At 34.1% G+C, this 24196-nt stretch overlaps 1 protein-coding gene and 2 long non-coding RNA genes across 52 annotated transcripts; 2 read left to right on the top strand and 1 right to left on the bottom strand.

Moving 5' to 3' along the window:
• The first annotated feature begins 984 nt into the window (after positions 1–984).
• LOC110878498 (protein IQ-DOMAIN 1) lies at positions 985–2486 on the top strand. Its single transcript, XM_022126812.2, has 2 exons — positions 985–1287; positions 2084–2486. The coding sequence occupies exons 1-2, from the start codon at positions 1039–1041 to the stop codon at positions 2261–2263; spliced, it is 429 nt and encodes a 142-aa protein (XP_021982504.1). The 5' UTR covers positions 985–1038; the 3' UTR covers positions 2264–2486.
• Positions 2487–3400: 914 nt separating this feature from the next.
• LOC110878500 lies at positions 3401–12322 on the top strand. 50 transcript variants are annotated; one of them, XR_004867177.1, is made up of 16 exons: positions 3401–3642; positions 4312–4417; positions 4486–4552; positions 4668–4887; positions 5486–5648; positions 6004–6110; positions 6512–6645; positions 6720–6831; positions 6908–7009; positions 7140–7182; positions 7392–7439; positions 7536–7617; positions 8132–8176; positions 9231–9293; positions 10196–10331; positions 10861–11244. It is a non-coding gene; the product is annotated as an uncharacterized LOC110878500 (long non-coding RNA). The 50 variants fall into 50 exon arrangements; XR_004867180.1 differs by adding an exon at positions 7942–7985 and having other exon boundaries at positions 5486–6110; XR_004867175.1 differs by having other exon boundaries at positions 4668–5355.
• A 9845-nt stretch (positions 12323–22167) lies between these two features.
• On the bottom strand, positions 22168–22737 carry LOC118482091. Its single transcript, XR_004867131.1, has 2 exons — positions 22459–22737; positions 22168–22257 (listed from the first exon to the last, which is right to left on the bottom strand). It is a non-coding gene; the product is annotated as an uncharacterized LOC118482091 (long non-coding RNA).
• Between the last annotated feature and the right edge of the window lie 1459 nt (positions 22738–24196).

Below are 24196 nucleotides of genomic sequence, written 5' to 3'. Positions count from 1 at the left end.
TCATATCCATCCCCGTTAGCATAACGCCTATACACCAATTCAGGAGAAAACCCAATAAATATGAGAAAACCCCACCTTGTGGGAATCGACCCAGGATGTCACTAAGCTATAAAGCCAAAGCCATTGGCATCAAATACCGGTTGATGATCCCTATGTACCCGGAAGATGAAACCTGCCCAATATGTCGTAAAGCTTGTATGGATAAATACGGGGAGCACACGGTTCATTGTAAAGAGCTCCCTGGGGTCAAATATCGGCTTGAGTGGGTGTAAGATATTTTGTGGGACATCCTGAGAAGAGCTGAGATTTATGCTAAGAAAGAGGTCCCTGTGAATTTCCTCACGGACCCTATGGAAGGGAGATCTACTCTGCGACCAGCGGATCTGCTCGTATTTAGCTGTTCTGGGGGAAACATGCTTGTGTGGACCTCACGAGGGTTTCCCTTTTGGTTGGTTTAAGAGAAAACGGGTTTGTAGCTAGACAAGCAGTAACAAAGGCAGAATCAAAGAAAGTGGATAAGCACGCTAAAACTTGTGCAGAGAACTAACATGTCTTTGTCCCCTTTGCCTTTGATACATTTGGCATCCTAGCCTCAAAAGCTATCCACTTGTTGACCAGGGTCTAACAGGTCATCCACAACAATTGTTCAACCCCAGTGGGGGCAGGGGTTTGTCTTTGGAATGTTAGGGTTTCCAATTCAGAAAGGAGTAGTGACGCAGCTTGTTGCCCGTATACCTTCTGTTTTGATGTAACTTGACAAATTTTATATATTTATAAAAATGAATTGAAATAATATTTTATATTTAATTAATCACACAACCGCTTTCATGGACCCGTTCATAATTCATGCCCTCACGTTCTGAAAGACGGTAATAGGTATGGCCAAAACTTGTATATGGTGCGCACATCTCCACCCTTTACGTCTACTACTTCAAACCCTTTTTTTTATTTAATGCTATATATATACACAAAACCCATTGCTCGATCATTTACAGACCAATATATAACTAACGATCAGCCTGTATTTAATTTTAATTAATGGCAAAAACACGTAAATCTTGGTTTGGGATGATCCGAAGAAAGTTTCTCGTGTCATCTCCACGTTCATCTGAGACCATTATCGTCCTCCATACCAACAATACCACATTTTCTCAAGAACAACCACCACCACCACCGCCATCAACACCTGCAACCATCCCCGATGATCGCGTATACAAAGGTGAAGATCCGTCGTTCAAAGAAACCGCGGCCGCTACTAAAATTCAAGCTTGCTTCCGGCGCCATCTTGTATGTTTGTACACCTTATGGTTTTTCTTGTTTAGTGGTTAATTTATTGTGATAATGAATTTTAAATGGAGAATAGTGTTGTAAATGAGCTGAGGCGAGCCGGCTAAGTTGTGTTTGGCTCAGCTCGTTTACAAGTTAAGCAAGTTAAGCGGACTCGGCTTAACGAGCCAAAATACTTGGCTTGAGTTTGGCTCATAAAAATAATTATTTTAACATACACGTAATGGTGAATTTATATACTGCAAAATTTTAATTTATATCTATATATTATAATTTAGAGCAAACCTCAATTTTTGTCCCAGTGATTTGATTTGCTAATTTTAACACTTTAAGTCCAATATTTTAAAATTTCCATTTATCATTCATTAGTTTGTTGATTTTAACCGTTTCAGTCCATTAGTTTGATAATTTTAACAGATTCAGTCCACAGTCCACACTATTAACACTGGTGTGGACTGAAACTGTAAAAATCTAACACTGATGTGGACTGAAACTGTTAAAATCAGCAAACTAGTGGATGATAAATGCAAATTTTTAAACTATTGCGCTGAGAGTGTTAAAATCAGCAAACCACAAGGACGAAAATTGAGGTTTATTTATATTATTTAAATTTTCTGCTTTAGTTTAAAAGAGCTAGTTGACAAAGCCAGCGAACCAGCTAACGGGTGATAAAGCGAGAAGCTTATCTTGGCTCATTTACAAACGAGTCGATTTAATTTCAATTTGTGGGAACTTTCTTTTTGAACGGCCAGTGAGCTTTTTGAACAACCCTAATGAAGAATTTTTGAATGTACAGGCACGGAGGGCGTATAAGGCGTTGAGGAGTTTGGTGAAGCTGCAAGCAGTAGTACGAGGCGCATATGTGAGGAGGCAGTCTCGTATAGCTCTTGAATGCATGCATGCTCTTACGCGGCTTCAGGTCGTGGTTCGAGCTCGCCAACTTCAGCTCCTCACTTCTAACCTAAGCTATAGTTAAGTTGTGTGATTGTTGAAGGCTTAAAGTTAGAAGCTCAATCTTAACATAATGTGATTTGTAACCAATTTGATAAATTTCTTAAATCCGTTACCTCCATTGTTTGACCACAATTACCCCTAGCTAGATGGTACTCAATGTGGCAGCGGTGAATAGTTTTTATCTTAAAACATAAGCGTGTCGCTCTTTGAGTGAAAGAATGTACAATAACCAAACTTGGCAAATATTTGAAGTATACAGGTGATCGAGCACATTTGGGCCTATCTAAGCATTTGAAGGGTCACGTATGCAGACGAACAAAGAGAAAAATAAATAATGTTTAATAAAAATGAGTAAAACGTAAAACAAAATATATATTAAATGGGTCAAATAAAAGTAAAAATGTAAAACTTTTTTGCACGGCAAATTTGGATCACTAACGGCCACCAGCGGAACCACACGATCATATCAATCTCCACTAGGCAAATATACACCAATTCATGAGGAAACCCAATAAATTTGGGAAAACCCCTCTTGTGAGAATCGAACCAGGATCTATTCGTTCAAAGCCTTATCCCACCTCAAGATGCACTAGGCTATAAAGCAACGGACGTAAAAAATATAAACTAAATTGGTTATCTAGAACTCTATATTAAATTGTCAAACGCCTGTGAAAATCAAACCCATTACATATTGGTCCAAAGCCTTATCCCACCCCAAGATACCCTATACTATAAAGTAATGTGCTAAAAAATATAAACTTAATTGGTTATCTAGAACTCTATATTAAATTGTCAAACGCCTATTTTGAGTGTATCAAAACAGCCTCACTCATTACCTTTCAAAAACAAAAAAAAAGCCTCAATCATTTGGTTAAAATTTTATTAAAAAGGTACAACTTGTTGTAAAACTAGCCTATTAACAAAAGAATAAGAGAGAATAATAGAGAGAAAGAGATTGATATTATTGATTGGATGTATATAATACAAGATGTACAATCTATATATATTAATAAAGGAGATGATTTGGGCAATGTGTCATTGAATGGTGAAGCTGTTTTGCTTATGTGGCATCTTATGGTAGATTAGATGGTGATTTTAGGAGGGAATCCATCTCAATTCTCTATACACAAATGAAAATTCTCAAAACACAAACAAATAAAGATGTGGGACGCGGGATCCGTATAAGCTCGGGATCCGGCTTATTGATTTGGATTTTCGGGTCGGGAGTATGGGTTTCAGTTTCCTAATCTCTCTTTTCTTTCACTCTTTCCTTTTCTCTTCAAACCCTAGATCCATTCAATATTTCTGGCCGTCACGCTCACAGGCGATTTCTCATCTCTGTAATCGGAATCCATTCATACGCTTCTTCCTTCTTTGGTGATTCTTCAGTTTTATGCACACGTATGTTGTTTCTTCTTGATCTTTTATTCTGGTTTATTAACTTGAACAATCTTTGATTTTTTTTTGTTTTCTTATTTCACAAACCCTACATGGTTCGTCCGCTAATGTGTTTGTCAACGATTCGTCAGCCGAAAATGGTTGCCGCTGATGTTGAGTACAAAAGTTTAGATTTTGGTTGCCGCTGATTTCAAAACAAATGTTGAGTACAAACGATTCGTCACGCTCACAGCCGAAAATGGTTGCCGCTGATTTTAATTTTTCGGTTTTTTAGATTTCATTTTGATTTGCTAAGATTAAACCCAAATGCTTTCGATTTTGGTTTCAGTTTTTTTTTTCGCACAGAAACCTTTCGATACTCTGTTCTTCAATGTTTTATTGGAAACTTTCGGAATTGATCAATCCGGTTCAAATGATGATCGAGTATGACGTTTTGGTTTTGGTTTAATGATATCGATTGAAAGATTCAGATTTTTCTTTGTTTTGGATTTTGAATTTTGTCTTGAAGGTGGAATTGATCAATCTGGTTCAATCGATGATCAAGTATGATGTTTTGGTTTCCGTTTAATGATATCAATTGAAAGATTTAGATTTTTCTTTGTTTTGGTCTGAGTTTTGCTTTTGGGTTTTGGTTGTCCAGTACTCATATGGTCATTACAATTTTATTTGCAGAATTTAATCTTCCAATTAAAAGAAAAACAATTTATGGGAAAGCTTGGGAAGAAATTATGCTTTGTAGTTTGCCCTATTCGTCTTCACGTCCTTCGTATACGCCAAGGTATGCTTCTTCTTCTTTCGTCGTTGTGGCATGTTTAAGTATTTGTAATCTTGGTTTACGTTTGCAAGGGTTTCACGAAATTCGGACAAAAATTAAGCATAGCCAACAAAAATTGATCATAGAATCGATCAGTAGGTAAACTATTGGTGCAATATGAGCATGTGATTTTGTTTACACTTTTTTATTTATCATTTATGAATGATTGTGAAATGATTATGAATAATATGCATTTGAATGCAATTTGTTGCAGGCTGGTGTTGATAATAAGACCTTTTTTTCTATTGACATGAGGCTGTGATGAACATGTATATGTGATTCAGATCGGGGTGCCGCTTAAACTTTCACGTGGCAAATTGGATGGATGGCAGGTGCTCACCTGCAACCTCCAATGCAGCCATGTTGGGTCTATGATTTTTCAATTATACAATCTGAGAATTGAATAACTTATACCTTCTCACTTTGATATCCAGGTAATATTGTATTTAGGTGTAGATAATAAGTCCTAATTTTGTATTAAATTAGTATTTAATACTTTTGGATTAGCTTTTATGGTTATGTTTTCTGTTTCAGCATCATATTAGGGACCAAAATGGAAGCAAATTTTTTATTTCTTTCTAAAAAAACAACTAATAGACTTTTGGGCTGTTTAACATCACTCTGCAAACGCCAAGTCATGAGGTGCATTTGTAGCCTCGAAACCAATTGAATTCACTGGCACTTCACTTTCTTTTGTTTTCAATTTTTTTATTTTTTTACTGTTATTTAAAAAAACTTAAAAAGAATACCAACAAAGCTTATTCGTTCTGGTTATATATATATTACGACTATATTTTTTTCTCTCTTTCGAACGCATCGAACCCGACCGGTTTCCACCTGCCTTACATTCTGTTTCAGCATCAATGAAGCTTTCTTTCAATATAAAGGTTGTTGAAATTGTGGTGAGTGGGTTTTATGTTCATCATACTTGAGCAGTTCTGTGTAATATAGTCAAATTAAGTTTTTACGAATTTGAGTAAAAATTTATTCTTACCTAATTTACTTTACTAATGTACTTTCAAACTCATGCAGATCAAAACTAAATAGATCAGATGTAACTTATCAATGTCTGAAGTGAGCTCATGAATAATGTCCATTAATGATCAAGGTAATACACATACATGAAAATTTGTTCATCCACTTCTTCCTTCTCTGCCAAAACCACCATTCTCCGCTTGATTAATTGGTGAATTAGGTAAGAAATCCTTCGGTCCTTATTTTATGATGTATAGATGTGGCATCGGTGCGTTGCAAGAGTTTGGGTTGTAATTGGGAGTTTATGTATATGAGTTAAGGTTAAATCTTCAGTATGAAGTTTGAGATTTGTAAATCACCGACATGAAATTCCTTTTTATATATGAATGGGTCAATTTGAGTTGCAATTTTATCTAAGTTTTACCAAAAGTGTCAAATAATTTTTTTAATATGTCAAATAAATCATATAGTTTTTATTACATTCCAATTCTCAATTTGCTATACATATACTTTCTGATAAATCAGTTGTTAACGAACTGTTGATTCTGTAATGTTTCACACTCATGGATTGACAGGCTAAAAAGAATGGAAACCAAATTGACATATCAGAGTTTCGAGCTCAGCTTGATGCATTGGGTTTGAAAATTATAGACGTTACAGCAGACGGAAATTGCTTTTTCAGGTTTTGAACATGCCTCTCTGGACTCATCTATATCTTTTTTTAAAGATTAATTGGTAGGACCTGCTCCCTCTCATCGATATCCGTGATGGATATCTTGAAATCACTTTCTTATTTAAAGACCAGATTTATGGTTGAGCTAAATGGTATAGTCTCATTTAGGAATACTTGGTACCTCAAGAATACATCAATACATTGATGGAGTCAATGTTGAATAGATGTCCGACATCTTCCTTTGTTTTTTATAGTATTAATCTAAATTTGTTTCATTTGAAAGATATAATTTTGACTCGGTGGTGGGTCAAACTCAAGAAGCAGTGGCACAACATGAATAAAACAGACCAAGGGTGCCGCTTTCTCTGACGTAGAGAGATTCAAAGATAACTAACTGTTGTTATCTGCAGACGGCAGCAACGCTGACTATGTGTTCCGGTTCAGTGAAGGCAGCCTAGCGGAGTTACGGTTTGGTAAGATATGATGTCGGTTGGAAGTTTTAGGATTCTGATGATGTCTGGTTAACTCCGGTGACCTGAACCAGGTATGCGTGAATCCTTTTTAGTCAGGTTGGGTCTTCTATGTTTTTATATCTAACAATTTGACTTTTTGGTGTAGTTTGGCTGCGATTTCGACAACATCAATCTGAATAAGTATTTGAATCAGGCACCTTTGATACAACACATATGTGTTGCCGGCGATTGTTAGTTGTTTTGAAGTTTTTGTTAAGGTATTGAAATAGTCTTTGTTTTGAATCTTTTGCAAACATATTTCAGAATGTTGCAGTTAAAAAGTGACGATGGCAGCCTAGAGGGGTTAAAGTTTGGTAAGAAATGATGGCGGCTGGAAGTTTTAGGATTCTAACGAAGTCTGTTTAACTCCGATGAGAACTCGGTGACCTGAACCAGGTATGTGTGCATCCTTTTTAGTTAGGTTGAGTCTTTCCATATTTTTGGAAAATTACCAGATTTTTTGATTTGAGCATTGAATAAGAATGAAGGTTTGTTTGTGTGACGTCTGAATCTCATATGATATTAGGGTTACGCATGAAGGAGAGGAAGAAGAAAGATGAACTGTTAAGGTTGGGCTGATACAAAAGATTTGGGTTTAAGAATAATTTTAGGGTTTAGCATTGTAATAGAATTTAAAAAAAAATCATCGTCAAGTTTGTTATGTTCAAGATTATGTCGGCTGATGTAGTTCTTTCTATGTCCTAGAGAATAGAGTGTGGCTTTGTTTACCTTCCGTTTTTATGCTTTCATCATTAAAACTTCTCCTCAAACTGTACAGTTGAAAAGAGGGGTGGATATCGTTGTCGGAGCAGTCGGTCGTGTTAAGGTAACCAAATGGTTATCTGGTTGCATCTTCTTAGTATAACAGTGCGACGTGTATTTCTGTAAGTGATTCATTGAATTATTTGATAATGATGTGTAGGATCACATTGAGAGAGTGAATCTTGACTTATGCTCATTGAAATTCTGTATCCTTGATGAAGCTGATGAAATGTTGAGGCAAGGTATGCTTTAGGGTTATAAAAGAATCATTCGTTATTTTTTCATCTTTTAGGGTTTTAAAAACAAGATTTTAAATAATATTGTTAAAAGCGACATGTGCTGCTTTTAGGGATTATAAACATATCTATTTGATTAAACTGAGACTTTGATAATTGTGCGACTCGACCCAACTCGACCTTAACTAACACGTTTAAAGCAAACGCGTGACTTTAAATAATATTGTTAAAAGCGACATGTGTTGCTTTAGTTGTTGTTTGTGTCTGTATTTGAATTTGTGTTTACGTAAATAGTACTATTATGTTTTTAAATGAGCTGATGTAACACAGGTTTATGATTGAAGTTGTAATAGTCTTGATGGTTTGGAGTTGAGGTAAAATAAAGGGTAATTGGCAATTATAGTTTTTACGCCGGGTGTATTTGAGGCTGTTTATCATAAGTTACTTATTTTTTATGCATTTTATGCTTTAATAGTTTATGATCTTATGATGTGATATGTTCCGTTTGTTTATTTGGTAGGTCTTACATCAAAGGGTGCAAGATTTTCCAACCATAACTCTGGGAGTAAGTGTTTCATAGTCATCAATTGACAAGTGAAATAATATTTTGGTTTGTACACTCAAGTATTTGGTGAAATCTCTATGAAGTCTATAAACTTTTGTTGATTACTGTGTTAGAATTGCATGATTTGGTATAATAGGCTTTAGAGTTAGAGTTCAACTCAAATTATTTGTACAGTTGTTCATAGTGACAATGCCAAAGAATAGTTCGTATTTGATAGGCTGGCACTGTTTTGAATACCAAGGATGCTAAAATGCCAAAAAACTGGAAGAAAAGTTCATCATGAGTCCTGCAGTTGTAAAGCCATGATAAATAGTTATTGCTCATTTTTATGATCTCTTCCAAATACCTCCTTTATATATAAGTAAACAAGATTAAATAAAATATAAATGCAAATGCAAATGCAAACCTACATGGTCTGCATTAGGTGTATTATTTTTGTTGGGATTGAGAGTAGGGGTGTTCATCAAATCGAATATCGAATTTTCAAATTTTTCGAATCGAATTATTCGATAAATTTTTATTTTCCATTAAATTTGAATTGGATTCAAATCTACCCATAATTTTTAGAGTAAATTGCTAAAATCGTCCCTGAGGTTTGGGCATGTTTGCCATTTTCATCCAAAATAATTTTTTTGTACAATATAGTCCTTCACTTTTGTGATTTTTTGCCATTTTCATCCAAAAAATCTGACTTTTTTTTTTTTTTTTTTTGCCAAAATCATCTTTGAGATTTGGGATTTTTTGCCATTTTTATCCAAATGTTTGATAGAAAAAATAAAACAAATTAGATGTTTGGATGAAAATGGCAAAAAAATCTCAAAAGTGAAGGACTATATTGTACAAAAAAGTTGTTTTGGATGAAAATGGCAAACATGCCCAAACCTCAGGGACGATTTTGGAAATTTACTTTAATTTTTATTTTCCCTTAAATTCGAATTCGATAAAAACCTACCCAATCCGATTCGAATTCGTATTCGAATAAAAAACCCAATTCGTATTTGATTCGTATTTTATTTATTATTATTTTTTTAAAATTTTATTTTTATATCTGCAGGGCATTCTGGATCAAGACAGTGATGACTTGCGACATATACCTGGTGTGATGACCCCAACAGAAGTAAGTAACATTTACATTTATTTAACTTAGTTTAATTGAAATTAGGTTTCCGACATTGGTTGTTATTTTGTGATACTGGTATGTAATCTTACTCTTTGCTGGTAGTCCAGTTTATAACTTATAATGAAGAAACTGTTGTAAGAAAACGGGTATTTTGTCAGCCTCAAAAGAATTGCCCATCCTTTTGGAAAAATCACAGCCTCAAAATGGGAAGCCCATGTGATCACGTTTGCTTAAATTTCAGTTTATAACTTATAATGAAGATACTTTGCCTTGTATGTGATCACGTTGGCTTAAATTTCAGTTTGAACAATTCTACAAGACTTTTTTTATCTTTTCTATTTGATGTGATGTTCTGTGGTATAAACAACTTTAGTGTAATATATGCCTGTTTAACTTGGAAATTTGGGGACTTACAAAGGTTTTTAGTACATGAAACTTGAATTTTGTCTTATTGAAGCCTATTTAGATTTATAAGGTGTGGGCGTTGTGGATTCTAAGCAACAAGGATTCTAAGCCTCCTTTAATCTTATAAGTTTCTATAAAGTTCAAGTAGGATATAGAAACTTTCTTAGAAAGTTATAGCTTTATCACTTTAGAGATTGTTTGTGCGTTCCAAGGGTGTAATTAGTTTCCGGCATCTCCAAGTGTTGGCTTTTCATGTATGACCTTTTCTGTCCCATACTCCCATGTATGTGACTCTGTATGTTGTACATCAACTCTTCATGGAACATACTGTGAGCATCCATCTTTAAAGAATGATTTTGATTTGAGGTGCTAAATTAATTGAGTTTCGTATTTTTTGGTCCCACATGATCATATTCATGTATATTTTATATTTAAAATTGAGTTTCGTATTTATATCCATGCGTCTGACATTACGAGTATTGGACCCATGACAGGAAATTTTTATCCTGTATAAATTGCGAACTACAGGACAGCTTGCGGCAACTCCGCCATTCCGGTACTCGAACCTGTTCGCTCTCATAATCTGGCAGGGAACGTACCGATGGTGTTGGTTTGTTCTTTTGACGGCCGGTAAGTGTTTGTTTTTTGTATAGGACACACTCTCTCTCTATCTGTTTATATATGGTTAGGAACCTTATATGGGATGAGTTTACATATAATGTTAGTTTCTTTGATATTTATGTCAAAACTTGAGGAATTAACACATCATGAATTTACTTTGTCTGTACAAGGGTATACAAGAACAACATATTGAATGATGTATTAGTAATTTAGAAAATCTATATGGCATTTTGGTTAGTGTATGAACTATGAATGTTCATGAACTTCTGTATTTTTCATGCTGCATCTGATTGAAGTTGTAATTGGTGCAATTCAATGGGTATTTGGGCACGGGATTGGTTTTAAGAATTTTCATGTGTATGGGACGTGTATGAAATTAGGCAATGCAACACAACAAAACTGTACTTAAAAATAGTTTACCCGAATAAATAGCATAAAATATACTTGAACATATCTACTCATTAGCTTTGCTACAACCAAATGTCGTCTACAGCAAATGTTGACTGAATCGGAAATAATTGTCAGTTTTTTTATGCAGATCCGATGTAGATGTATGTGTACTCATTGGAAGATTCATTGGATTTGAGTTTTTAACGACTCATTTAAGACTACAACGATCGCAGTTTTGGTTACGAATCGAGATGAAACATATATCATTGACTGGAAAATAGCAGAGCCCATCTGAGATGAACCATAAACCATCGACTAAAAAGGAAGAGTGCCCAAATGATACAGTAAATTATTTTGCTTTTTAGTTATATGCTTGCTTGATTATGTGGGAAAACATTATAGTAAAATGATAAATTTCAAGTTCTAAGTTTATATCCGACACAATCCGGATTAATCTTTGTTTTCATTGCTGATTTATGTATAGCTTATTGTGAATTTTAGAAAATTTAACAGGAATGTTTTATATAGCAAATCATGGATTATGATAGGAAAAGATGGGAAGTCATAATTGAGATAAATAATGAGATATGGCGTGTGTGTGTATTGTAAAATGGGCAGGTCAAGTATGTTGGAGCCAGACGCCATACTAAATGGCACCAACGAGTTAGCTTTATAAAACGGGTCGAGAAGGCAAGCTTTTTTAAACACGGAGAACGATCATTTTCCTCTTAACGGGTCAAATGAGTGTAGTATACTAAAGGGTCAAACAAGATAGATTTCTTACTTGTGTAACGGGTCAAACGAGTTTTTTTAAGTATGTGTTTTTAGCTTATGCGCTAAACTTAGTTGAGAAATCTAAAACAAACTAACAAAGCCCGAAAGACCATACCAATAACATTGATAGGACTGCAATTAGAGAATGTAGCAGTACAAGCTGGTAATGGGTTTATTTGTATCAACTCAAAAAAATATAGAAAACATTAGTGCTTGATGAGAAATTTAGACAACGGTTAAATCTACATGAGAGATTGTTGACCCGCGTCTTATTGATCTGTTTGAGAATGATCACTTATTCAAACTTATAGAAATCTATTTCTTTTTATGTTTTCCAAAATAATTATTTGCACATGTGTCCGTTGACATGGGAGGTGGTTCCATCCTTGCTTACTTCAGCTCCCCCGACAGAGGAGGTATTGCCAATTGTGTAGCTTTTAACTTTTTCATAGACCCGCTTGGCGATTCCACACTTCCCTTCTTATTAACACCTTTGAGCTTTTCTTGGTAAGTGACACATTAATTTTCGAGTAAACCGCCAAAACTAAACCGTGAACTAAACTAATAAATCTCAAATTGGCTACTTAAGTCATGTTGTATGTATGTTTTGTCAGATAGTGGTTTATAGATTCTTGTGATTATGATTTTTGGGATGGATTTGTTTGAATTAAGTTGTGGATCTATGATTTCTGAAGATGCAGAGGTGGAGTGTAGATAGTGTGGTCCTCATGTCTGCTTTTATTTTAAAGATGTGAAGGTAAACATATTTAATTTCCATGTTTGACCAAGAATTCTTAACTCAAATGTGTTGTAAAAACATGGACATTTTGGTTGTAATTTCGTGCACCATCAGTCACGTCTTTGGCTCTATTTATTCCTCACAAGTTTGTAATTGAGGTGGTTTTTTATATATATTTTTTCAAGTCATATGTCATATGCTTTTGAATATAATAGCTTTTGTTATTAAAATTTGTTTTAAATACTTGAAACTTTTATTATCTGATAAACCACAGTGGGTTTTTGATCAAATTTACATGATCTTGGGTGGAGTTTCAAGACTATGTACAAAGAAAGGGGAAAGTAACCCATCTCCACCAGTTGCATAAAGTAATCTTATACAAAACCCTTTAGAATTTAGTGTTATTAATTACCAAACGTCTAGTGATAGATTTAACTGTATTATTATTTTTTGGAATTTTCATTTTCCAACTCCTTATAAATATATAAAATAAATTTTTAGAAGTTTACTTTTTTTTTTTCTAATTTGGTTTTGCTAAGATAACGTGGGTTCATTAGTTTTTTTAACGAACTCGACATTACAATATAAAATATGTTGAAGACGTAGTTATATCCAATAATTTTTTTTTGTTCCGCAGGCTATATTTAGTGAGTGTTAGTATCGTACAATTACTACAACATATGAAACTGATATTGAACGAACATCAGGTATTATCGGAACCGGTATTGGTGTTCAAAGGCCATATTTGTTGATCAACTTTACCTTTGATAATGCTGACCCATACTAAAAGTTTCCGTCTGGTTTGACCTCTGATATCTATATACTCATAATCATGGTTGTAAAAGTCCCGACTAAGCTTCGAGTACTCCCCGAGTACTCGCTACAAGGTAGGTTGCCGAGGCACGAGTACTCTTCTCCCAGGCCAATTACTCCCCGAGTACTCCCGAATACTCCCGAGTACCTCCCGAGTACTCCCGAATCCGACTAGGGAGCGCCTAGCGACTTTTGCAACCATGCTCATAATTAATGTAATTTTAATTTTTTAACCCGTGAAGTTCATGAGTGATTACTTTATTCGTCACATATTTTTCATTTTAGAAAAAATAATGTACAGTTGTGTTTAATAAAATTTAAATATCCAACCCGTGAGTATTCACGGGTGATAACCTAGTGGTATATATAGGAGATGTAACTTGGAGAATAAGCCTAATCTATTTTAGGTGTTGATAACCATAATAAATAATAGTATATTTATAACACTCCCCCTTGGTTATCAACTTTTTTATGCTTGGAGATACTGCCTCGTTAAAAACCTTGCCAGAAAAACCCAGTGGGACAAAACCATAGCTAAGGGAAAAAGAGTGCAGCCTGTAATGCATATTTTCTCCCCCTGATACATCTAGATCAGGTTTGTTGCCTCGTTAAAAACCTTACTAAGAAAACCCAAATGGGACAAAACTTAGTAAGGGAAAAAGAGTGCAACTTGAATAAGTCTCCCCCTCATTTTAACATGTCTCCTTTAAGTGACGTGTGTCCATCTGCCTTGAAAGTTGATCAAATATTTTGTAGTCAATGATTTGTCGCTCGATCCCTTAATGTGCAGTCATTTATGTTGAGTAATGTTGTATAATCTTCCAACGAAACTTTAGGTGCCTCCTTTCAAGAAATATCATATGTCCACGATTGTCTTTTGTTACATTCCTGCATCTACAAGACTAACCAAGCTTGTTTTGATGGGTTAGTAAAATATAATCAAATATCGTTTATACCTGAAATATTTCTTTGAACTCATTCCAATGTCTCTTCGCTTGACAAAAGGTTATATCATGACAACAAGCTCAAGTGAAAGATATTATAACCATACATAGCTAGCAAAACATATTAATGCACATATGCATTTAACGATGGTACTTCTAGAATTAGAATCTCTACTTCGGTAGGAGATAATGATAGGCATTTCTTATAACAAGTGACTTAAGAACCTTTAACATACTTTAAGGTTCAACTATGTCCATACTAAAAATATCCCAACATCATCTTCTAGATGTACTTGAGGGATTGATAAAATATAATTACATACATACTCGAACTGTAGTTCGAGTAATAATTAGACCATGCCAATGTCTTTCAAAAATTCTCCCTCTAAAAGCTCGACAGTTCCTCTCGATGATGCCTAGACGTCATTACTGTAAACTGCGATTATAGTGAACTTTTAAAAGTAGAATGTTGATAAAATATGGCTAATTTAATCAAACTTATATCCCTCTTTAGGCGAATATCTCGAGTTGTACAACACTCGACCTGACTATTTTAGTCCATACATATTTTGTCAACTTCATCTAGTATGTTCTTGAGGTTTCGACATCAATGCTTCTGGCATTATTAATCCATGAGGGAATTCATTTCATCTTATCCAAATATGCATGTGCTTTCACTATTCAGAAGTTTTGCTACATAAATTTGCCCATTTAACACATAGATATCTATATTATATGCATAAATGTCATGAACACTTGCTTAGTTGCTTTTATCTCCAAAATCCATATTGTACAATGCGTGTACACTATTTATTGAGATATCATAATCATCATGTACAAGTTTTTTATGTATCATTATTGGTGCACAAGAATTACATCGTTAAGATGTTTCAATTCACCTTTAGGTAATTCATCAGGAGTTCAGTCGTATTCAAATATGAATATGTATACAATGATCATATTGTTCTCGAGAACTTTATTTACATGATTTTGATAACTTAAATCCTCCAGAGACTTTCATGTAAACTTTCAGTATCAAGTGATAAATATTATTCATAAGACGCATGTTAATTCTCTCTTTAATATTATTACCAGACTAATTAAATATTGGAAAGCTATTGTATCCACCACTGGAGAATACGATTCCTCATAATCAATATTAGGTCTTTGCGAAATCCTTGTGCCACCAATTTTTCCTTATACCATTTACTTTTGTAACATCCCGGTTTTTGGCATTAGAGCGTTTTGAACAAAGAAACTCGATGAGGTTTAACTACGAGATGGCTAACGGCGGTGAATGCAATAAGTTGGTTTTATAAACTCTAAGGGGCTTGGTTGCAATTAAGTAAAGCGGTTTTAATAAATCTTTGGTAACAAAATAAAATAGAATAAAAAGTATAAGGGCCTTGTTGTAAATATGGTATTAAATACAAAGACATAAACCCTAGCTACCGAGGGGTGGTTATGCGGCTGAAACAGAAGCGAGAAAGGGAGGAAAACGACGGGGGAGATAGGAGGCGACCAGGGTGGTTTCAGGTTCGTTCGATTATCCGAATCGAATACGAGGTAAACGCTTGTTCCGTCTATTCGTGATTTGTGTTTCGGTTTACATCGGGTTCTAGGGTATGGTTTCGGTCGGTTTGCGAAGCCATGAGGACTGACGTGGTGGTAACATGTGGCTACAGGGGTTGTGTTTTGTGATGATCGGGTCAGGTAGCGATGGTGCGTGATGGTATGTAGGTTGGTGGATGACGATGATGTGGAGATGTGTGTAGTGATGTGTGGTGAAGGTGAAGCAGTGGTTGTGTGGAGGTGAGTGATTGGTGGTGGTTGCGGGCGATGACATTGGCGTTGCTGAACCACCGCATGTCGATGCCAATGGTGTAGTTGATGGTGGCTAAGGTCAAGAAGATGACGGTAACGAAAATTGATGAATGCGAGGCTTGTGTGATGGCGGTTGTGTACGATGGTGCGGGTGGCCGAAGAAGATGTTAATCAGTTTGCTTTGGAGCCATGTAAGCGTGAGGGGCTTGTTGGTCGAAATATAATTAAGATTACACGAGTCTTGGTAGAGTTCGGGCAGTGGTATGGGTGATTTGAGGGTTAAGATTGTAAGGGGTGTAGTGTGTGCAGTATATATGTTTATTTGAAGGGAATGCATGCGATTTGTTGCTGATGCATGGAATCGTGGGTGTTGTTTTAATTGTTCTGGTTGGTGGGTTATCGCTTGGCATTAGTAATGGTCACATGTAAAGGATTAAAAAGCCATGCATGGTGAAGCTTATTATGTGGTTGCTACATGAATGGTGATGGGTAGGAACATGGGAGGATGATCGGTTGTATTATGCGTTACTTTAATATTGAATGCACGTATGATGATGATGGTGATGAAGTCTTTGTCATGTAATTATACATAACAAAAACTGATTTGTGTGGTATTTCGAATAGAAATCTTGCCGTTAATATTTTGAATTCTAAAGCAAGCTAGCTAGCAAGCTGCTTAATTAATTAAGCTTGCTAGCTAGCACCTCATTTCTCTTTCATGAATTTTTCATGGATTCTCATGATCTATAAGATAACATGGGAAATTTAGGAGTGTGTAGGCATTTTCTTTTAAACATATTGGGTTGTAAGACGACCATGGTTTGGGTTATCCGAATTTGACGGCATGCAGACTAAGGCTTCGTATGGAGGTTTATGCGAAGATGTTGATGAGCATCGGTGCATGTGATACCTTGAGTATGCAGTTCAAGATGATTAGCTTCCGGATTAATCCGGAAGCTTCGCAACCGGTGAGTTCTTGAGCCCACTCTTTTAAATGTTTTTAAATCTTTCGGGCTAATGTGCATGGTAAACTCATATGATTATTTTCACGAAAGAAGTTGTGAAGTTCTTTTTATATATTTAAAAAAGAATCATTTTTTTTACTCGTATGCTTTTTAAGGATGAATTGCGAGTAGGGTTATATGTTTTTTATATACCTACTCGTGTGAAAAGCAATTATTGATCAGAATAATATATATACTCATATTTATATATGTTTACATATATATAAGAATAAATTTATGTAGATATATTGTTATATAAATACTCGAGTTTATGAGGGAATATAAATATTTATGAGGTGTGTAGGTACGAAGGTACATGTATGATGGTTGAAGTATATATATACACACACTTATGTATTTAAGTGTAAGTTTTTGATACCCTTTATTTAATGTTTTAAAGTTTAAGGGCTTATAGGCATGTTCGATGTACTAAATTGATGATAAACTTCTAAGATGTTTGTATAGTTATTTTCAATCTACATTTTAACTATACATGAGGATTATTTGCTTGCCCTTTTATGTGCTTGCGTGTGATGTGTTGGGTGATGCCACAACCAGGTCGAACAGAGGAAGTCCCCTAACAGTTTATCTGTCCTTGGGGCAAGAGGAAGTCCCCTAACAGTATATCTGTCCTTGGGACAAGAGGAAGTCCCCTAGCAGTTTATCTGCCCTTGGGGCAAGATGAGAAGAAAAATTCCTTTATCCCCTACTTTGTGTTTGGGATTTAAGGTGAGGAGATCTGTGTTGTGTGCTTGACTCATTAAAAGATGAATTTTAAATTTTGAGGATAAAATAAATATATTTATTTATTTATTTCGATGATGAAGATGTTTTACAAGTTTTTATTTGTTAAATTATAAACTTGAACTCACTCAGCGTAGCTGACTTTTGCATGCACGTTAGTTTGATTTCACGTTAGACATATGAGCGCGAGACCACTTGGATGTTGCACGAAGCTACCCGGCATTGACATTGGCATCTCTAGTTGAAGACGCCACTTTAATAAATCTTTAACATTAAAGTTTTGTATTTTTAGTTTGGATGCTTCCTATGTTTTAGTAATTTAACTTAAACGTTTTCCGATGCGTAGTTTTTTTTTTTATGAAGGAAATGATAATAATTAAAATTTTCAAGTGTTTGGATTATTTATGCAATGATGTCCCAACTGTGAGACACCCGGATGCCACCATCAACTACACCATTGGCATCGACATGCGGTGGTTCAGCAACGCCAATGTCATCGCCCGCAACCACCACCAATCACTCACCTCCACACAACCACTGCTTCACCTTCACCACACATCACTACACACATCTCCACATCATCGTCATCCACCAACCTACATACCATCACGCACCATCGCTACCTGACCCGATCATCACAAAACACAACCCCTGTAGCCACATGTTACCACCACGTCAGTCCTCATGGCTTCGCAAACCGACCGAAACCATACCCTAGAACCCGATGTAAACCGAAACACAAATCACGAATAGACGGAACAAGCGTTTACCTCGTATTCGATTCGGATAATCGAACGAACCTGAAACCACCCTGGTCGCCTCCTATCTCCCCTGTCGTTTTCCTCCCTTTCTCGCTTCTGTTTCAGCCGCATAACCACCCCTCGGTAGCTAGGGTTTATGTCTTTGTATTTAATACCATATTTACAACAAGGCCCTTATACTTTTTATTCTATTTTATTTTGTTACCAAAGATTTATTAAAACCGCTTTACTTAATTGCAACCAAGCCCCTTAGAGTTTATAAAACCAACTTATTGCATTCACCGCCGTTAGCCATCTCGTAGTTAAACCTCATCGAGTTTCTTTGTTCAAAACGCTCTAATGCCAAAAACCGGGATGTTACAACTTTTCATTTATTGATTCGCATAAAAGACTTGTTTGTTTCTAATATGTTTTACAACATTTATTGTATGGACTACTGGTCCAGAAACTTTCCATTTTAATAGAGAATTCAACTCTGCCTCATTTGCGTCTTTTCGTTTTGGCCAATTATTTCTTTGTATTTGTTCATAGGCAGATCTTAAATCTTGATCCTCAGCATTTCATCATTACAAGCGCTATATTATATACAAAAGTATAACGACGTCGATTTTATTTTTATTCCATACATATCTTAGACATGATACAACTTATCGAGATCTCTTTAGTTTCAGGTACCTGAGGTTCTTCTTGAACCATCATGTCTACCGTCTCTTCATGAGACCTTTTTAATATAACCCCGACTTGACCATCTTTTGCTCCAACTTTCGAGGAATTTTATTATTGGAATCGACTAGTCAACCACGCTTCAGACGTGCAATAGACTCATTACAAACATGTGGTTGTCCTTCTAGGACACTCATCTTAATTGGAGCATTAGCAGTTGGTATATGTGACATAATCACCTTTTTAAGGTCAGTGAATGCGTCTGGTAATAGATTCACTAATCTTTGTACATGAGTTATTCTTTGAACTTCTGGTTCACACTTTTAATTTTTTGAGGATCAATGATAATTCATACCAGCTCATTTATTTTCCAACTGCTTTTTATCTCCCCCTGATGTTGGGAATGTTAATCCATTGAGATGTATATCAATTAATTTATCATATATTCCCAACCACCTTTTAAGGTCCCATCTTTGTGCATAGTGGTGGATAATTTCAATATATATTGCACAGCCAAAATCTTTGATGAGACATCTTTGGTTCCTGACCATAAACCAACTATTTGGGGAGAAAGTATATACTTTTTTTTTTGGCTTGATGTGAATTAAAGTTGTACATGTAAAATCACATGTACCCAAATGAATTGTTGCTCTTATGACCATTTGTTTTGCAATCAATTGTGAATGTTTAGTGACCGTCTCAACAAAGCAATTCTTGTATAAACATAAGCTATATGAATTTCACCTTTTATTCCAATAATCATTAATAACTTGGGAATTGAATTCACTATTATTACCAAAATAAATATACCAATCTGGATAATATGCTTGCTATCAAATTAGCTAAGCCACAATCACACAAACTTAAGGTTGTGGATTTGATAACCATTTAGACGATGCATCGATTTAAAACACTAAATGGTATCATGTTGGGATGTTCATATCCTCTAACAAATTTCCAGAATATTTAGGGAAACACACCCTACTTTATTTGGCAAATATGTAATTTCCCTTAAGAGTAAACATTACATGTTTAATTATCAAGAAGAATCTTCTTGTTCTTCAAGAATTTCACATCATCATTGACTCGGTGTGGTCAAACCGGTCATGCCAATTAAGTAAATAATCATGATACATAAACTTCCGGTTTATGGGATCGTATGTGTATTAATTGCATCATGCGAGAGAATAACGCATTACCATTGCAAACTATCACGTTATATAACTTTTATCCTTTACACATTTTGTTCTCGTATAATTACTCACATAATTTGAGATTATGATAGTTGATCTCATTGTTAACTTGGTATCATAGCAATTCAGATGGCCAATCTCATTATTAATATGACCATTACAAATTTCTCAATTATGTCCATGATCACGACGATCAAAATATAGTCACATTCACTTCAAGGAATGGAGTAGAACCAAATAGGTTTAATGATTTTCACTATTTTCTCGGACATACGGATATAAAGTCACTTCAAACCTTTCATAATCTTTTAATAATATTGCTACTTAATGAGAATATTTGAGGCGTGACAAATGAAAAACTGTTTTATCCGACTTCCCTTGTAAATAATCTTCTCTTTGGAATTTTTATAACACTAATAGAGAAGTAATTAGAAGTCTGGGTCATATTAGATTATTGGTCTAGCTTTTTACGACCTTTAATAACTTCATAATGAGATTCAGGAGTATGACACTTCGGGTGTAATGTATAAGTATATCTATACTCTATAATAAACTACAACTTTAATAATAAACCACAATTTTGGTTTAGTTGTTCTATTCAATAATATCTATATAATAACCAATAACATATAGAATACAAGATATACCATAGAGTCAAATTGTACACTACATGAAGTAATAGCATGTCACCACATATATATGAGATAGAATAAGCCTTTTGGCCTTGATGAAATAAGGAACCTTTCATCACTAATAAGCAAACGCATATAATACATGTAATAACTTATCATGATATAATCAATCACAGAGATATCTTACATACAAATCTTTGTTACTCTGTTTTGAAACATAAACATACATTAAGCACGTGACTTTGTTTTTGTTGTTTGATAAAGGATAAAATTTATATAATAAACGATTACATGAAATTATATGTCTTAATTAATAGTAAAAAGACAATTAAAAACATCAAAAGCATACATCTATATTAGAATGCAATTTTCTTTGCAAATCATAAACTTTTTGTGTAATAACATAAGTTAAACAACTATACTGAATTCTGTATATTTTATAAGAAAACTACTCAACAGTCTATAACCCTCTTTCTAAATTAAAAATCATCGTTAATTTGTTTAATATAACGAAGTCATAGAAATCAAACGAAATCAATAAATTTACATGCGTTAAACAAATATAGTTGATTTGTATATGCAAATATTATCACAATCCTGACCACACATTTAATATATCATATCAATACAATAGATATCAAAACAACACAAATTGAAACCGATTGTAGTTATCAGTTAAAAATAATCTCTTTGGTTTAATTTAATAAACTATAACATTTATATTTTATATATGAACGAAAGTTCATCCTTATCCTCATATGTCAATTAATAAATAATATTTGTAATCAAAATAAATCATGAACGATAGTCAAAATAATATCTTTTCTATAGACAACATATATTAACATATACTAGTGATTTCCTCAATACAAATTGAATCCTTTCCTATAAATAAATTATTTTCATACGGAAACTTGTGGTCACAAATATCTAAATATCCTTTATTATTTATTACTAAATATATTGTTTTATCAAAAAAAAAAAAAAAAATACAAACAATAATTCATTGTAGAAAAAATAGAACCAAATATTTCTCCTAACTATCATATAATCAGAATCAGATTGATCAATTGGTTGGATATATGATATCATGACTCGTACTTTATCATACCACATTAACATTAAAATTAGACGATAATTAAATATAATTCCAAACCAAAAATTCGTTTCCCAACAAAATAAAAGTTATAGTCAACGATACAAGTTAATGTATGAATAATAATTGAAATATATCAATAATTTTTGTTTTGCGACCAGATTTAATGTTGATAATCTGGAATAAAATTATCTTTTAAGGATAAATAGTTAAAACCATAGCTTGTGACTAAAACAAAATAATAACAAAAAGAATAGTCATCACCGTGTATAGGAAAATTTAATTTAAACAAAGTCCAACCCTTTGTTCTTCAACCCAACATTAAAGAGTTTTTGTTTACATCTCCCCCACACATTGACTGAAGTACGGAACGTTTCGTTAATTAATGTTTTAATATATTATTATAAAAATACAAGTATTTAAATCATCTTCTTCATTTATAAATTTTGGTTACGAGCTCTAGTCGCCGGAGATGATAACAAGATTATACACAGTTCCGCAATATTTTTAAAACATAAACATGCATGTATAGACAAAGATTAATGGTTCCGTATAGTACCTGATTTCGTAAGATAGTCGTGGTTGCGCATCGAAACAGGGATGTCAGGATATCTTTGCCGATTGAAACAATCGTGTGAGGTCACGGAAGCAGTGCAATGCTAATGCAACTAGTTTGTGATGTCGGTGGCCAATGTCCCAATGTTTTCTGTTGTCATGAAGCAACAAAACCCAAGAGGGATTTGCAGACTAAAAAGAAACGATATAAGGAAAACAACGAACGAAATCGTGCTGATAACGTGTTGTGAAACTAGCCTATTAACAAAAGAATAAGAGAGAATAATAGAGAGAAAGAGATTGATATTATTGATTGGATGTATATAATACAAGATGTACAATGGTATATATAGGAGATGTAACTTGGAGAATAAGCCTAATCTATTTTAGGTGTTGATAACCATAATAAATAATAGCATATTTATAACACAACTTACATTATCATATTTAACGTCAAACTATTTTAAGAAAGATAATACTTGCACGAAATGTTTAAAGTTAAACCAAAGTCAAAGATATTCAACAACATGGTTAATTGGTTTTAAAATCAAAGCATTAATGTTTCTAGCTACCACGGTAGGACCTATTATTTATAATAACTAGCGAGATTCTTCGCGCTTCGCGACGAGAATTCGATTGGTATATGTTCGGTTTGTTACGATACCAACACTCGCTATAGTTTACACCGATCGAAACCATAAAACGAATATCAATACTGGTAGAGTGGTATCAATGTTGTTCAATTGATATCGGTTTAGTTGGTTTGCGTTCTATGTTTACTTTTTTAGCATTGCGATATAAATTTTATTGAAAACGGATATTGTGTCGTATCGTACTAAATTGAATCGAAACTGGTTTAACAACATATGTGTCGGTACATGTATTTATTTTTATTGTTTTTTCATCATATCACTACTATACTGTAACGAACCGAACAATAACGGTACCGGTATGTATTCATTTTTATGGTTACGTGTTGATAACGGATTTTGTGTTGCTAGCATTGCGAACCGAAACAAACCAAATAAACAACAACAATTGCTATACCATATTTATTTTTATTGTTTTTTTCTTTTCGATAAACCGACAACGTATTGCTATCGTATCGTTCCGATCAACATGGGTACCGGTACTCATATTCATTTTTAGGGTTTCCGGTTTCGAAAGTTTTTCATTTATATAGCTTTGTCTGCGACAATAAATGGATATCGATACAAGTACCGTGACAATCTGAACCGACCGGTACTGTTCGAACAACATCGGTGTCGGTGCCGGTGTCCATTTTGTCGATGTAAAACATGTGTTGATTTCTATAGAGTGCATGTGTCGTATAAGTATTGTAACAAACCAAATGTCTACGGTAACATACATTCACAACACACCATTAAATAACTTGGAATGTTAATATAAGAAATAAACATAGATGCGACTTTAGATTTTTTTTAATAAAGTTAACAAACACAAATTATTACTAAAAAATCAAATTGTCGATCCAATGTTCACGGTAACGTATCGTCACAACGCACTCGCAAATAACTTGAAATGTTAAAATAAGAAATAAATATAGTTATGAATTTAGATTTTTCTATAAAGCTAATGAACCCAAATTATTATAAAAAATTTTTGAATAACAACAAAATAATGTTATTAACAAAAAGAAAAAAAAACAAATACTTAAAAACGATCAGTTGACTACTTATTACTAAAAATACTTGCAAAAAAGATTAATAATTAATACATAA

This window comes from Helianthus annuus, chromosome 9, assembly GCF_002127325.2.
Source record: "Helianthus annuus cultivar XRQ/B chromosome 9, HanXRQr2.0-SUNRISE, whole genome shotgun sequence".
Classification (NCBI taxonomy): Eukaryota; Viridiplantae; Streptophyta; class Magnoliopsida; order Asterales; family Asteraceae; genus Helianthus; species Helianthus annuus.
This window is presented reverse-complemented; position numbering and strand designations above follow the sequence as displayed.